Source organism: Muntiacus reevesi, chromosome 5 (genome assembly GCF_963930625.1).
Source record: "Muntiacus reevesi chromosome 5, mMunRee1.1, whole genome shotgun sequence".
Lineage (NCBI taxonomy): Eukaryota > Metazoa > Chordata > Mammalia > Artiodactyla > Cervidae > Muntiacus > Muntiacus reevesi.
The window spans coordinates 92,845,180-92,862,247 of record NC_089253.1 but is presented as its reverse complement, the minus strand read 5'-3'; the positions used below and the strand labels follow the sequence as shown (position 1 = coordinate 92,862,247).

General features: G+C 46.3%; 1 protein-coding gene across 1 annotated transcript in view; it reads right to left on the bottom strand.

Annotated features, from left to right (window-relative positions):
* Positions 1 to 17,068, bottom strand: part of DNAJC11 (DnaJ heat shock protein family (Hsp40) member C11) — a 62,186-nt gene that overhangs the window by 13,201 nt on the left and 31,917 nt on the right. Inside the window, exons 4-7 of the mRNA XM_065935844.1 lie at positions 14,301 to 14,402; positions 2,354 to 2,482; positions 1,322 to 1,444; positions 344 to 417 (exon numbers count right to left, since the gene is read on the bottom strand). Coding sequence (XP_065791916.1) covers positions 344 to 417; positions 1,322 to 1,444; positions 2,354 to 2,482; positions 14,301 to 14,402 — 428 coding nt within the window. The remainder of the gene's footprint in view (positions 1 to 343; positions 418 to 1,321; positions 1,445 to 2,353; positions 2,483 to 14,300; positions 14,403 to 17,068) is intronic.

The following is a 17,068-nucleotide window of genomic DNA, read 5'->3' as shown; positions in this document are numbered from 1 at the left end:
CCCACTTCTTTGTGAACGTGCACTCCCTCCAGGGCCTCACATCACGGTGCTCACAGCCCACAGGACCAGGCAGGGGCCTCATCCCCACAGAGCAGGAACCTGAGGACCATGGAGGGCCTGGCCCCAGACTGGGACGAGAGCAGACCCCTCCCTCCCCACTGCCCAATCCAGTGCTCTCTGCACCAAGCACGCCGCCCGGACCCCGTGCCAGCGTGGCAGGGTCTGCCCGCAGTGACCGTGCAGGTCAGAGAAGGTGACTCCAGATGACCTGACAAGCAAAAGACACAGGCTATGGTCTAAATCCACGAAGACCACCAAAGGGCATTTGTCTTGATATACTTACCATCTTGATGTGAGATTACGGAACAGCTTCAGGCCAAATAAAGGCCCCTGCAGATCTCCAGCTCCAAATTCTAACTGTTCAAAAAAAAAAGGAAAAAGAATTCATGGTTTTTTCCTCACAGCAGTAACCAAGGTCTCAGGAAGCGCTTCTGGTTCTAATTTCTTCATTTAATTCAAAGCCACCAGCCCTTGCCAGGCCTCTAAAAGTAGGGGCAGGAAGAATTTTATCGCATTCTAACTTTTGACAAAGGGAGATGACTATGTGCACAGACCCAAAGGAGGAAGGTTTCAATGAGGTGAGTCTCCTCAAGGAGCCCCTCCCCATACAGCGCTATGGGCTCCCAGTCCCCATCGCCCTAGCTGGGGCCATCCACACACGGCCTTCTGCCAGCGGGTGCGGCCCCACCCGAGCAGTGCTGGCTCCTGTGCGGGCCCATCTGCTCTGCCTCCCTGTCTGCAGGTCTCACAGGTGACTGGAGATGGCGCTCAGGGGTCTGATGTGAAACCCACCAGCGGCTCTGCTCTCACAGCCATGAAGTCCAGCCGATCCTGGCTGCCTCATTAGTAGTCTGGGTGACTTTCAAGGCAACTCCTCAATGTTAATTTGATGCAGCTCAATTTGCTTGGCAGAACTGGCTGTTTAATGACTGCCGAGCAGCGAACCAGCGCACTGAGGTGGAGGTGACCCACCTTCCGAATCGTGCAGGAGAAGGGAAGGGTCTGCAGGCTTGTTTAAGGAACAGAGATGCTGAGTTTCTAGATTTCTGGAAGCTCTAGGGGAATCCTGTTGCTCTGTCCTGACTGTGAGCTGCCTGGCAGGCTCAGCCCGCCCCTCAGATGTGAGACACAGGTTTCTAGTGGGGACCGTCAGTTGATACAAGTTTGACAGCTGCACCCTGTTACACCCGATGTGGCCACTGAGGTCATTCTGAGGGTGGGCTCTGTGGCTGACAACCCGACACCCTGCTGGCGTGCTTACCTCTCCCCAGCCCTTTGCAGAAGTGACTCGTCTGAGTGCGAAGTTAATGGAACCCCCTCCATTCCCATTCTGGGTTGAGAGGCTTCCAGAGAGGATGGCTGTGTCTGAAGCTGTCAGGGGTGCCTAGGAAATGATATCAGCCAGTAATACAGTAATCGAAGTAACCGGAAGTGCCGAGGACAGCAGTCTGCCCAACGCGCCCTGAGTGTGAGGCAGAAGCACATGTGTGTCTGTGGTTTGAGTGGGCAGGATGTGGGCCTGTCGCACCTCTCTCCCATTATGCCACCACGATCAGGTTTTGCAAAAGCTTGAACGCGCAAATTCCAAAAAACTAGGAGCAATGTAGGGCTAGATTCTGGTTTCCAGCGTCCCCTCAGCATCAGGCTCCATGGTGATATCACTCATGGGGACGTCCAGGACTCCCCAGTCCTGCCTGCGACCACACTGACTGACTGGAAGCCCCAGGAGGGGGAGAGTTTCCCTGAGTTGGGACTTCATGTTCCAGGCTGATGCACTTGAGCAGAAGTGAATGAGCTGAAGGGGCAGAGACCTGCTGTAACCATCAGCAGATGGCCCAACACTGCCACATCCCAACATTGGCCAGAGAGTTGAGCCCAGGGCTCAGCACACAGGAGCATGTGCCTTCAAACTAAGACCCATTCCTGGAATTTCCCAGAGATCTGGTTTTGCTCCTAAAATCATCATGACCTTGGCTCCCACTTCTCCTAGACCATGAGCGTGGTGGTGGCTCTCCACCACCTGCTGGAGAGCCCTGAGACCCTGAAGTTAAGTGCCACCCTACCCACCACCCCGTACTCATGCCGCTAACATGTGGGTCAGGAAAGCAGGATAAACAAGGTTGTGACTGGAGCTATTCTTTTTTCAAGTGGCTAACTGCATCCTTTCATGAATAAAGATGAGAAAACCCTGAGCAGACTTTCATTCCAGCTGTGTGCTGTGCTGCACCTCGTTAACCCAAGCTCCCCCCAACCCAAGCCCCCCTGCACAGGGGGACGTGTCTGTGCACTTTACCTCAATGGACTGTGATATGTGCATCTTGTTAATTTCAATCTGTGGAAAGCCACTTCCGGACACATCCTCATACTCCTCCTCGTAGCGATCAAAAAGGTCAGTGGCATCGATGCCAACACTGATGGTCCCCTGTGGTAGAAAAACAAGCTGTCAGCACCAGGTCTGGGATTTGTGGGAAGAAAGACAATACTACACACTCCAGCAGCCGCGGGATGCACTGGGCACCCACAACTCCACTCACCCACAGAGCATGAATGTCACAGCTCACACCAAACAGTGGCCGAGCACCAACGTCTTCTAGAGTCAGAAAACCAGGCGTGAAGTGGGCCAGTGATTTACTGAGGACAAGTGGTGGGAAAGGAAATGAAACTGCCCTGCTCATGGCTCTCTATTGCTTATCTATGGATTTAATCCACAAATGCAGAAAACAACCAGAAACTAGCTACATGGGAGAAACACTCTTAACATTAAATTCTAAACACTGATATGTCACAAAGTACCTTAAATTTCTTTAAAACATAAAAAAATACCTTCAAAGACAGAGAAGTGCAAACCAAATTATATACAAATGGGAGATTTAAAAATTATTCTGCCTCAAGTTATGAGAAACAGAACCCCCTGTTCTCTTAGGAAACAAGCTAAAATTCCGCTGACTGATAAAAATGTTCTTTACTCAGGAAATCAATATTTATTATTTCCTTTTACTGTCATAAGACTTTTCAAATTAGCAGATACTTTTTAAAAAAAAAATGTACTTTATTTGGCCCTGTCAGGTCTTAGCTGTGGCGCAAAGCATCTCTGTTGCAGCGTGCAGGCTCTCTAGTCATGGTGTGTGGGCTTCCTTGCCCTACAGCATGCGGGGTCTTAGTTCCCTGACCAGGGCTCGAACCCATGCCCCCAGCACTGCAGGGTGGATTCTTAACTACTGGACCACCAGGGAAGTCCCTCAAATGGGCAGCTACCTTAGTCCAACATATAAAGACATGACTCCACACACATTTTCATTAAATTCTCTGCAGTGCATGAAAAAAACTTTATTGAGGTTTAATTTACATATAATATAAACTGCTCCTGTTTGAAGTGTGCAATTTCATGAGTTTTGACAGGTGTGTACACTTGTGAAACCACCTCCAAAATCACTATACAGAACACGTCTATCACCCCACAAGAAGCTTAGGAGAATGTGTTTTTCTCCTGGGGAAGGGAACTTGTGAACGAAAATGTGTGAGGGAAACGCAGGAGGAGACAGTGAGTATCCATCTGCCTGTGAGGAGTGCTGGGGGAGGGAGGGGGCAGAGGGGCTGGAGGTTGCCGGGCCTGGGTGGTCACGGGAAACATCACAGGTGGGATTTATCTGCGATAACACAGTTTAACCCTGATGTTTTGGTTGGCTCAGTAATCACCCTAGATGTTTTTTTAAAAAAGTGATGTCATCACCTACAGTATTTTCATCACCATCACTATACAGTCCATAGAATTCTCCAGGCCAGAATACTGGAGTGGGTAGCCTTTCCCTTCTCCAGGGGATCTTCCCAACCCAGAGATCGAACCCCGGTCTCTTGCACTGCAGGTGGATTCTTTACCAGCTGAGCTACCAGGAAGGCCCATTTTCATCACCAACAGGAATCAAACCTGTGTCCCCTACACTGGCTGGCAGATTCTTATCCACTATGTCACCAGGGAAGTCCCTATAAACCGTTTTTCAACACTGACCATCCACGGTGCTAATTCCAGCCATATGAAAATTAAAAGCCTCAGATCTGCCTTAGAAACACCAGCATTTTCAACAGTGAGTTGTTCTTTAAAGAGTATGGCCAAGAGTGAGGCTGCCAGCAGCAGGGATATTTACATACAGGTGTGGAAAAAATGACTTTTCATTTAGATAAAAAGGTAGTTCCTCTATGTTAATTTCACTCTTTTTTCCATGCTAAGGTTCATAAGGCACACATGACAGATACAGCAATAGCTGTTTGTAAGTTGCTATCAGCAGAAGCTCACAACTGCTAATGCACCAGTTTTACATCGGTGTCAACCAGACGTTTCAAATGAAAAATGACTTTGATTTGCTGAAGGTGAAACACCCAACATTACTCTAAATGTTAAAGTAAACTCAGTCAAAAAGTCCCACACTGAATGTAAAATGGTGTGCTTCTGTGGTGATACTCAAATACCAATTTTGGTGAAGGTACAGCCTCCTGGTAAAAGTGTTTTAATTAAATCAAGAAACCCATGGAGCAGAAATAGTCTTAGAATTATAGTGTACACAATGCATAATTTTGTTAAAATGAGCTGTGACATTCTGCCTATGGAAAATAAAGCTAAAGTTATCAAAATATACAAACACTTTTGTGTATTCAGAGTAAAAAGATCATTTCTTGTGAAGCCTATTCTTAATATAAGAACTGCAGCATGTGTTAAACCTGTGTATTAGGAAAGCGTGAACCTTTGTAGAACTGCTTTTTAAAACCCTTAAATCATGCAATTTTTAAATATTTAAGAAACTGCAATCATTGAAAACTGTGTAACTAAGAATACTGTGAAACGGATCTCTTGAGGAAGGGAAAACTAAACAAATAAAACAAGAGCTCTGTTTATTGCATTTTGAAATTCCATAATGGCATTTTGGAATATCTCAATTTTGGGTAGGAATTGTCTGGTGAAGCTGTCATTTTCAGTTAAATTTATATTCTTTCCTGGAATGGGATGAAATTAACAAGGTGTGCCTACAGTTTTATAGCATCTCAACTTGAAGCATTCAAAAGATCATAAACAATTTATTTCAGAAATTTGTCAAAGAGAAAAAATACCCTGAATGAAGGCAAAAAGACAATACCTGTGAAAAATATTTACATGTTCTGAAACAAAGAAATTTAAAATTGAGAGCATTTTCTCAATTAAGAATACTACAGTTTACAGACTACAATAACAAATTATGGTGAGGATGCAGAGAAAAGGGAACCCTACCACACTGTTGGTGGGAATGTAAACCAGTGCAGCCACTGTGGAAAGGTTCCTTAAGAAACTAAAACAGAGCTACCATATGATCCAGCAATCCCATTCCTGGGTATAGAGCCAAAGAAAATGAAAACACTAATTGGAAAAGATGTATGTACCCCTAACAGAAGCAGAAAATATTAAGAAGAGGTGGCAAGAATACACAGAACAACTATACAAAAAAGATCTTCACAACCCAGATAATCACAATGGTGTGATCACTCACCTAGAGCCAGACATCCTGGAATGTGAAGTCAAGTGGGCCTTAGGAAGCATCACTACGAACAAAGCTAGTGGAGGTGATGGAATTCCAGTTGAGCTATTTCAAATCCTGAAAGATGACGCTGTGAAAGTGCTGCACTCGATATGCCAGCAAATTTGGAAAACTCAGCAGTGGCCACAGGACTGGAAAAATCAGTTTTCATTCCAATCCCAAAGAAAGGTAATGCCAAAGAATGCTCAAACTACCACACAATTACACTCATCTCACATGCTAGCAAAGTAATGCTTAAAATTCTCCAAGCCAGGCTTCAGCAATATGTGAATCGTGAACTTCCAGATGTTCAAGCTGGTTTTAGAAAAGGCAGAGGAACCAGAGATCAAATTGCCCACATCTGCTGGATCATCAAAAAAGCAAGAGAGTTCGAGAAAAACATCTATTTCTGCTTTATTGACTATGCCAAAGCCTTTGACTCTGTGGATCACAATAAACTGTGGAAAATTCTGAAGGAGATGGGAATACCAGACCACCTGACCTGCCTCTTGAGAAACCTTTATGCAGGTCAGGAAGCAACAGTTAGAAGTGGACATGGAACAACAGACTGGTTCCAAATAGGAAAAGGAATACGTCAAGGCTGTATATTGTCACCCTGCTTATTTAACTTATATGCAGAGTACATCATGAGAAACACTGGGCTGGAGGAAGCACAAGCTGGAATTAGAATTGCTGGGAGAAATATCAATAGCCTCAGATGTGCAGAAGACACCACCCTTATGGCAGAAAGTGAAGAAGAACTAAAGAGCCTCTTGATGAAAGTGAAAGAGGAAAGTGAAAAAGTTGGCTTAAAGCTCAACATTCAAAAAACTAAGATCATGGCATCCGGTCCCATCACTTCATGGCAAATAGATAGGGAAACAGTGGAAACAGTGGCTGACTTTATTTTTTGGGGCTCCAAAATCACTGAAGATGCTGATTGCAGCCATGAAATTAAAAGACACTTACTCATTGGAAAGAAAGTTATGGCCAACCTAGACAGCATATTAAAAAGCAGAGACATTACTTTGCCAACAAAGGTCCATCTAGTCAAGGCTATGGTTTTTCCAGTAGTCATTTGTGGATGTGAGAGTTGGACTATAAACAAAGCTGAGCACTGAAGAATTGATGCTTTTGAACTGTGGTGTTGGAGAAGACTCTTGAGAGTCCCTTGGACTGCAAGGAGATCCAACCAGTCCATCCTAAAGGAGATCAGTCCTGGGTGTTCATTGGAAGGACTGATGCTGAAGCTGAAACTCCAATACTTTGGCCACCTGATGTGAAGAGCTGACTCATTTGAAAAGACCCTGATGAAGGGAAAGATTGAGGGCAGGAGGACAAGGGGACGACAGAGGGTGAGATGGTTGGATGGCATCACCGACTTGATGGACATGGGTTTGGGTGAACTCCAGGAGTTGGTGGTGGACAGGGAGGCCTGGCGTGCTGTGGTTCATGGGATCACAAAGAGTCAGACACGACTGAGCGACTGAACTGACGTACCCCTAAGTTATATCACAGCAGCATTATTTACAAAAGACAAGGAAGCAACCTAAAGTGTCCATGGACAGAGGAACAGATGGAGAGGATGTGGTACATATATACAATGGAATACTACTCAGTCGTAAAAAAGGACAAAAGCTTTTCACTTGCAACATGTATGGACCTAGAGGGTATTATTTTTGAATATAAATGGAGCACAATCTATAAAGATTTTGAGTCATTATGTTGTACACTTGAAACTAAAATAATACTGTAAATCGATTATACCTCAGTTTTAAAAAAGATGCTAAGTGAAATAAGTAAAAGAAAAAGAATATTACAGTATACAGAGAAGAATCAAATATGCAAAAAATGTCAAAATCTACTAAATAAATTTGCTCCTTGTAAGAATATGGTCGGCAATGTTATGAAGAAAAAAAAAAAAAAAGACACTGAAAAGACATTCTTCAGAAAAATAGCAGTGACACAGTGTGACCTTGAGAATCCCGCTTGCGGGAACCCCAGGCTTCACAGAGTCCCTCCTTGATCTGCATGGGCCCGGGACTCGCCTTCGTCCAAGAGGATGCTGTGGACGGGATGGTGCAGACTCCAAGGCCAGGTCATAAGGGACCCTGCAGCTTCATCTGGGAATGTGCTTTTGAGGGGGGGTTAGTTACCCTGTAACAATCTGAGTATCCTGGGCTGCTGGGCTGGGAGGAAGCCTGACCTAAAGTGAGGAGAGGTTGCACGTGAGAAACGGCAGGCCACCCTCGGCCACCCCAGCTGCAGTTATGAGGGGCACCCGTGTGCCTCTTCTACAACAGGACACAGCTGCCATCGGCTGTGAGCACATGAGCACACTCCAAGTGAGCGCCTCAGCTTGAGTCCCATTAACCCACGGGAGTGTGAGAGGAGATCAAATCGTTCTCACAAGCCACTGAGTTCTGGAGTGGTTTGTCATGCAGCAATACGTAACCAGAACACAAAATACCAGAGAGAGAACTTACTGAAGTATGTGAGTGTGTGCCAAGAATAATGAGTCTGCTTCTGCTACTTTCTTGTAAACATCCCTTTCACTCTCAAAAATGTCCTGGTTTGGATGATGAATGGCACAGTTGCCCCGCCTACAGGTCACTGTGAGGACGCTGGCTGACCATGAAGGACGTGAGCCACAGAGCGCAGAGCAGGGCCACCTGGCCTGACCCGCCGGCTCCTCTGGCTCTGTGCTGGGGCCAGGAGGGAAGCAGGATTATGAACCACTGATTCACGAGCCACTGACTTACATATGTGGGTTTTGTCACTGGCCAACTCATTCAACTCATGACAGTTTTCAGTCTGTTCTCTCATTCTAAGTGAGAGGGAAAAGTGTTAGTCACTCAGTGGTGTCTGACTCTTTGTGACCCCATGGACTGTAGCCTCTCAGGTTCCTCTGTCCATGGGATTCTCTGGGCAAGAATGCTGGAATGGATAGCCATTCCCTTCTCCAGGGGATCTTCCTGACCCTGGGATCGAACCTGGGTCTCCCACATTGTAGGCAGATTTTTTTTTAACCATCTGAGCCACCAGGGAAGCCCCTTTTCTTTCTAAAATAGTTATTTGCTTGGCTGCACCAGGTCTTAGTTGTGGCACACAAAACCTTAGTTGTAGCACATGGGATCTTAGTTCCCTGACCAGGGATCTAACCTGGGTGCCTTGCATTGGGAACTTGGACTCTTAAGCACTGGACTGGCAGGGAAGTCCCTCAGTTGGTTCTTTAAAGAAAGGCAATCAGGGACTTCCTGGGACCCACTGACTAAGACTCTGTACTCCCAAGGCAGGGGGCATGGGTTTAATCCTGCTTGGGGAACTAAGATCCCATATGTCACATGATGCAGCCAAACAAATAAATAAAGACATGCAATCAAACCAAAGGAAAATAATGAAAACCCTTCCAATATTTATATCTCTTTTACTATTTGTCTAGTTGTATTGGCTAAAACTTCCAGAATAACATTAAAGTCGGTTTTCTTTCCTTTCCCAAAGAAAACCTCTGCAATGATAAACATCTGTGTTAACTCCATACTGACAATCAACTGACTCACCAGAGGGTAGAGCAGACTCTAGAAGTTTAAAAACAGTGCTCAAAGCATCACTTTCTTTCAACTATTTTGTTGTTTCTTTAAATAAGGCCCAAATAGTCGAAAACTCCAATGAGCCGGTCACTTTTACGATTTGACAGCCTTTGGTGCTGATTCAAGTTAATGGAAAATGACTGCCCCTCGCCCCCCAAAAAAGAAAGAAAATGACCCGGAGGGGTGGAGAAGTGAGGAGAATGTGAGGCTCAGGTGCCAGCCATGTCTGAGGAGCTGCCCCAGACAGGGACTGATCAGGTCACTGTGAGGCTGCAAGGACATGTCCTCCTCACTTCAGAGAGTGGTCCTGATGCTTGCTTTCTGCTCTTCTTCTGCTTCCAGGAAAATGACCTTCTGAAAATTGACTGGTCACAGCACCAGAATTAAGACTTCCCTACGAGTCAAACAGGGTTTGGCTGCAACTTACAATTCATTTTCACTTCCAACATAATATGCTTTTTATACAGTGGAAAGACATGACTTAGGAATGAGAGGCAGATTTGGGTTAGACTTCTTCCAACCACTAACTCAATATATGCAAGCTTATATCCTTTTATTATTAAATTGGTACTAAATCAGATTTTAGTATGATGGTGATTACAGCCATGAAATTAAAAGATGCTTATTCCTTGGAAGGAAAGTTATGACCAACCTAGACAGCATATTAAAAAGCAGAGACATTACTTTGCCAACAAAGGTCCATCTAGTCGAGGTTATGGTTTTTCCAGTGGTCATGTATGGATGTGAGAGTTGGACTACAAAGAAAGTTGAGTGCCGAAGAATTGATGCTTTTGAACTGTGGTGTTGGAGAAGACTCTTGAGAGTCCCTTGGACTACAAGGAGATCCAACCAGTCCATCCTAAAGAAGATGAGCCTGGGTGTTCACTGGAAGGACTGATGTTGAAGCTGAAACTCCAATACTTTGGCCACCTGACGTGAAGAACTGACTCACTGGAAAAGACCCTGATGCTGGGAAAGATTGAAGGCAGGAGGAGAAGGGGATGACAGAGGATGAGATGGTTGGATGGCATCACTGAGTCGATGGACATGAACTTGAGCAAGCTCCAGGAGTTGGTGATGGACAGGGAAGCCTGGTGTGCTGCAGTCTTCGGGGTCACAAAGAGTCGGACATGACTGAGCAACTGAACTGACTGATTTTCCATAAAGTGATGGAACCAGATTCGGTGATCACTGTTTTCTGAATGCTGAGTTTTAAGCCAGCTTTTTGAGTTTTCAACTCAACTTACCAGGGTTTCTAAGGAAACTCGGTCCCAGCTGCAATGCCGCCCCACTACCCCGCCCTGTAGCCTTTAGTCCTGACACTTGGTTTATCAACCATATCGCTGGCAGGATGCGGATGTAGCTACGACCCAGGTAAAAGAGCTTTCTATACATCCCTCCAGTTGGCCACCTTGCCTCTCCCCCAAAGATCCACTTAATATCACAGCATTTTTTTGACCTGGTCCCTTCTTCTTTGGTGACACTACCCCAGTTTGTTCACTTTCAACAGCAGCCCATTTCTGCATACGGTAAATTGCCCCTTTCTGCCACCGAGCACAACAAACATATGGGTTCAAACAGCTTTTCTTCTGCACGATTATCCTGTCAGCCAAGTCGATTCGGTTTACGACATTAGAGTCACTTCCATGGAACAGACTGAAGCTATAACGACGGACTCATTCCAAGGACTATAATCATTAGGCATGGCAACCAAAACAAATCTTTAAAAAAAAAAACTTTATGAAACTACTTTGGGCTTACATGTCTTCCTTGACACATTATTTTTACATTTTTTTTTTCCTGATAAAGTTGAATTGTGATTTTCAGCTATTATAGAAAACCACACCAATAAGATGGCCCTTCTAAAATCAGGAAGACATAAACTTACCAGAGAGTTTATGTCAACCTCTGTAACAGTGAAAGGAGAACAAATGGTCCAGGGAACCCAGAAACAATCTCCATGAAACTCTTATGTAACAGGGTCCAAAAGAAAGGAAGAGGATACTCTCAAAGTCAGACAATGAAGCCCACTAAACAATCTTTGACTTAATGCCCTGCTTGTTATGGGGTCTGGACAAGTTCATTAAAAAGGCAGTGAAAAGTCTGACTGCCAGAACTGGCTGCTGTCCAGAGAGAGGATTTACAGGTATCAGCAAAAGAAAGGGATGACAGTAATCAATATGACGTGAACACGGCAGAGAACAAACCTATCACATGGTCTTAAGGATGGAGAGAGGAAAGCCAGAGTAGTCCCCTCAGACCCCTGTCAGACTCAGCCCTCAAGGATTCAGACGAACCTCACCATCTGTCTGACTGTAAATCCCCTCCCCAACATTGGCTCAATGTGGAGTGCCCTGGAGACCCTGGGACCCAACAACCTGAGTTTGGCATTTTCCAGCAGGAAATGCAGACAGAGGAATTTGATCGCACATGGCCTGAAAGACAGAAAACAGGTGACAAGGCTAAGGATTTTGGGGTCTGAGGATGTGACCCTATGCTCTGGGCCTCATGGCAAACCTCTCATTTCACATAGGAAGAAACTGAGCTAAGGCTGGAGAAGTGACTGGGTCCAGGGCCCAGAGCTGTGGGTGGAGTCCGAATCCAGAGCCCTGATGCCAAGTGAGAGGCTACCCAGGCTGCCCTGGCATCCGTGGAGCCCGTGTGCTCGCTTGGGTCCCGCCAGCTGCAGGGCCAGAGGGAAGGAGGCGCCTGCTGGAGCTGGCACCCACTCCCTCCTTCCCGCCCCGCAGCACCCTCACCCAAGGCAGGACTCACAGGTGGCTGAACACAGGGAAGGCACTGCACTTCGGCCAAGGGAGCAGGGGGGTGGTATCTGTAGACGGCCATTTCCAGAACCCAACTGACAGACTTCCTCCGAACAAACCCAGCTACTGGGGGCAATGGACCACCCGAGTGAGGCGAGTGCTTTCCATGCGGTGCTTACCGAGTAATTGAAGCAAGTTCTTAACCTCACCTCGGTATGCATACCACTTTGCACTTACAGAGCAGACTTGTTTGTCTCTAAGAAATTAATATCTATGTCATATTTCTTTAATCATTTAATAACGTGGCATGGTGGCTAGGATAAGCATCTTATTTTACAAACTAGAAACCTGCACAGAGGTCAAAGGGTGAGCTCTGCATCCCGCATTACTGCATCAGAGGTGGTATTTCCAAACTATGGGTTTTTCCCACTTGATTTTTTTGCCTGTTCTTGGTACATACTCCAACTGGAAAATTCGTCCCTAGTGAACTCTTGTGAAAATGGAGAAATACCCACCCCAGTTTCAGGGGGTGTACTACGAACATTATCCAGTCTGCTGTTCCCCTCCCCTACAAGCCATGGTCCCCTGTGGGGTCCGGGTGACAGACTAGTGCAAGCCCCACGATCATCAGAAGGGTCCTCCTCCCTCTGGTCGTCAAAAAAGAGATCACCTCTCTCATCTTAGGATGAGAACACGCTAAACCTCACTGCTCATCTTGCAAAGCAAAACACTTGGAAATGAAATAAAAAATCCAGCTCGAAACCTCTCTTCAAAATGCTGCAGAGCCAACATCTGGTTATCACTCAGTGCTTCTAGTTAGGAAATATCTTTATTTATCCGGCAGCACTTTATAGAAGTAGCGAAGTATTGGGAATCGTACAATATCCCGCATACCCGTGTGGAATGGTCACAGCTGTGCTTCCTCATTCCACACAAACATGGCCTGGAGACACATCTACATAGAAGCACAATAAACGATCACTGCGCACACCCAGATGGGCCATCTCATCCAGGACACAGAGGCATGGGCTGCTGTGACACTCTTTCTCCCTCACTGCTCTGATGGCAGCAGAACTTCAGCCAGCAAAGCAAAGACCCCACAGGAACAGCCCGCTCCTGCCAGGCACCCCTCCCCGCTCCCGGACTCTGACCTCCACGTGCCAACGCTGACATCTACCCAGACTCCCTCTGGTGTGCTGGCTGGACCCCAGAGAAGGGACCTGTTAGCATGGTTCAGAGCACCTCGGAGATTTTCAACCGTCTCAACATCTCACAGCCCTTGATCGGTGCAGCCACTGTTTCAAGTCTCTGTCTTGGCTGACCCAAAGTAACTGTTCTACTGAAGCTGTCACTTGCTGAAGGGGTGAAAAGGAGAGGCCCTGGCATTTACAAATACACCCTGCAATGTAACAGGATTCGAAGAGATGGGAGTTCTCTGAATATGTGGACCTTTAAATGATGTAGGGTCTTAGAAAAGTCCATTTTGTACAGTGCATGTGATCAGAAACTCCTAACATCAAGCTTCTCCCGTGTAAGCCAGCATTTGTTCTTTTCCTTTAGAATATCTTCAGGCTGCCTGCCGGGCTGTCCCAGACACACTGACAGAGCCCGCCTGCCGAGTTTCCTTATTATTAAACACTGTGGAGCAGGAACCCTGGGCCAAGTGCAGTCAGTCATTCAGTACCACTGGCACCGTGAACTGACCGAGTTATCCTGTGTGTCATGGGACCGAGGTACACACGCAGAACAATCTGCCTCCCTAATGAATCACAGGAAGGAGAGACCATAACTGGACTGAAAAGTAACTCTCAGACTCAGGCATGTCCCTGGGATATATGACTCGGCCTCCATCGGGAACCTGACTGACGGGTAAAAGAGGTCACCCTATGGCTTCAGAAACAGCCTGTTACCCGGTGTTCACGCACTGCTGTCCTGAGTGATGCACACATGGCCCCCACTTAATGTGGTTTGGAAACGCCCCATGGTCTGGGCTCTCTGGCCCTCCATATCCTAACTGGTTTGCAAGGAACCCTGGGTCTCAGTGTGTGGGCAAGTGGCTGTCCTTTCCGACACGGGCCTCTGGCTGATTCTTACAGTCACGGACTCGAGCAGCATGATTATAAGGATGGGTCTTCAGCAGCTGGCCTGCGCCCCTACTCGGGATGTCTCCTGTTTTGCCTTCTCTTCAGGCATCGCCAGCAGGCCTGCTAGTGGCCCTCCAGGCAGGCGCCACTCTGAGACCTGATAAGTGACACTCAGTTCCTCCCAGTTCTCATAGCCTCACTGTAAGAGCCCACAGCACTGACCACGTCAGACTGCTGCTCCCCCCAGAACCAGACACTGACCTTGGGGTTGGTGCGTTGCTGCAGTCGCCTCTCCTCCCTCTCACGCTGCAGCCGCTCAAACTCTTCTCTGATCTCGGCTGGCGTCCTCCTCCTTTCCACAACCTTAGGGTAGAAGTGAGAGAAGTCAGCTGAGGACCCAGACAGTGAGAAAGACACAAAAGACGCGAGTGTTAACCGTGTCCTGGTGCTCCTCTCCCCCGGGACCGTGAGAGCCCCCCGTGAGACCAGGGGACCTTCCCGTCCAACCGTGTGGCCCCCAGTAAAGCCAGGTTCTCCTCCACACCTGCTCAGTCCCCAGTCTGTGCTCTCCCTCAGCACTCCAGACTGAAGTGATATTTTCTTTTGTCACTTGTCTCCAAGGAGGCAGGAATCTTACTAAGAAAATGTCACCTCAAGCGTCACAGTTTAAATTTTCCAAGGAGCCCACCATAATGCAGGCTGAAAGAAACGTCCAGAGAGGGGCAAGGCCTCCGCAACAGCCCTGGCACATTTCCCTTGGGCTGGGCCTCCACCAGGGGCGCCCTTTGAGCTTCCTAGACCAACAACCTTAGGCCACGAGGTCTCAGTGTTTTAGCAGTAGGGGACTCTTCCTCCTACAACCTGAAATGAACCTTAGGATTTACAATGTCGGCTCTATATTGTTGGAGCATAAACAATACTCAGGTACCAATCGGCAGCCCTTGAGGACACACAGGGATGTCAGGCCTGTGAGCAGGTAAGGCATCCCACCTCAATCTTTCTTCAGTTCAGCTCAGCTCAGTTGCTCAGTCGTGTTTGACTCTTTGCAACCCCATGGACTGCGGCATGCCAGACCTCCCTGCCCATCACCAACTCCCGGAGTTTACTCAAACTCATGTCCATTGAGTTGGTGATGCCATCCAACCATCTCATCCTCTGTCTTCCCCTTCTCCTCCTGCCTTCAATCTTTCCTAGCATCAGGGTCTTTTCCAATGAGTCAGTTCTTCACATCAGGTGGCCAAAGTATTGCAGTTTCAGCTTCAGCATCAGTCCTTCCAATGAATATTCAGGACTGATTTCCTTTAGGATGGACTGGTTGGATCGCCTTGCTGTCCACGTGACTCTCAAGAGTCTTCTCCAATACCACAGTTCAAAAGCATCGATTCTTCGGTGCTCAGCTTTCTTTATAATCCAGCTCTCACATCCACAAATGACTACTGGAAAAACCATAGCCTTGACAAGAAGGGCCTTTGTTGGCAAAGTCTCTGCTTTTTAATATGCTGTCTAGGTTGGTGATAACTTTTCTTCCAAGGGGCAAGCATCTTTGAATTTTATGGCTCCAGTCATCATCTGCTGTGATTTTGGAGCCCCCCCAAAATAAAGTCTGTCACTGTTTCCATTGCTTCCCCATCTATTTGCCATGAAATCATGGGACCAGATGCCATGATCTTAGTTTTCTGAATATTGAGTTTTAGGCCAACTTTTTCACTCTCCTCTTTCACGTACATCAAGAGGCTCTTTAGTTCTTCACTTTCTGCTCTAAGGGTGGTGTCATCTGCATATCTGAGGTCATTGATAATTCTCCTGGCAATCTTGACTCCAGTTTGTGCTTCACCCAGCCCAGCATTTCTCATGATGTACTCTGCATATAAGTTAAATAAGCAGGGTGACAACAAACAGCCTTGATGTACTCCTTTCCCAATTTGGACCAGTCTGTTGTTCCTCGTCCAGTTCTAACTGTTGCTTCCTGACCTGCATACAGATTTCTCAGGAGGCAGGTCAGGGGGTCTAATATTCCCATTTCTTTCAGAATTTTCCACAGTTTATTGTGATCCACACAGTCAAAGGCTTTGGCATAGTCAATAAAGCAGAAGTAGGTGTTTTTCTGGAACTCTCTTGCTTTTTTGATAATTCAACAGATGTTGGCAATTTGATCTCTGGTTCCTCTGCTTTTTCTAAATCCAGCTTCAACATCTGGAAGTTCATGGTTTATGTACTGTTGAAGCCTAGCTTGGAGAATTTTGAGCATTACTTTGCTAGCCTGTGAGATGGGTGCAATTGTTGCGGTAGTTTGAGCATTCTTTGGCATTGCCTTTCTTTGGGATTGGAATGAAAACTGACTTTTCCAGTCCTGTGGCCACTGCTGAGTTTTCCAAATTTGCTGGCATATTGAGTGCAGCACTTTCACAACATCATCTTTTAGGATTTGAAATAGCTCAACTGGAATTCCATCACCTCCACTAGCTTTGTTTTTAGTGATGCTTACGAAGGCCCACTTGACTTCACAGGATGTCTGGCTCTACATGAGTGATCACACCATCATGATTATCTGGGTCATGAAGATCATTTCTGTATAGTTCTTCTAGGTATTCTTGCCACCTCTTCTTAATATCTTCTGCTTCTGTTAGTTTCATACTGTTTCTGTCCTTTATTTGCTCATCTTTCCATGAAATGTTCTCTTGGTATCTCTAATTTTCTTGAAGAGATCTCTAGTCTTTCCCATTCTATTGTTTTCCTCTATTTCTTTGCACTGACTGAGGAAGGCTTTCTTATTTCTCCTTGCTATTCTTTGGAACTCTGAATTCAAATGGGTGTATCTTTCCTTTTCTCTTTTGCCTTTCACGTCTCTTCTTTTCACAGCTATTTGTAAGGCCTCCTCAGACAACATTTTGCCTTTTTGCATTTCTTTTTCATGGTGATGGTCTTGATCCCTGCCTCCTGTACAATGTCACGAACCTCCGTCTATAGTTCTTCAGGCACTGTCTATCAGATCTAATCCCTTGAATCTATTTCACTGTATAATCATAAAG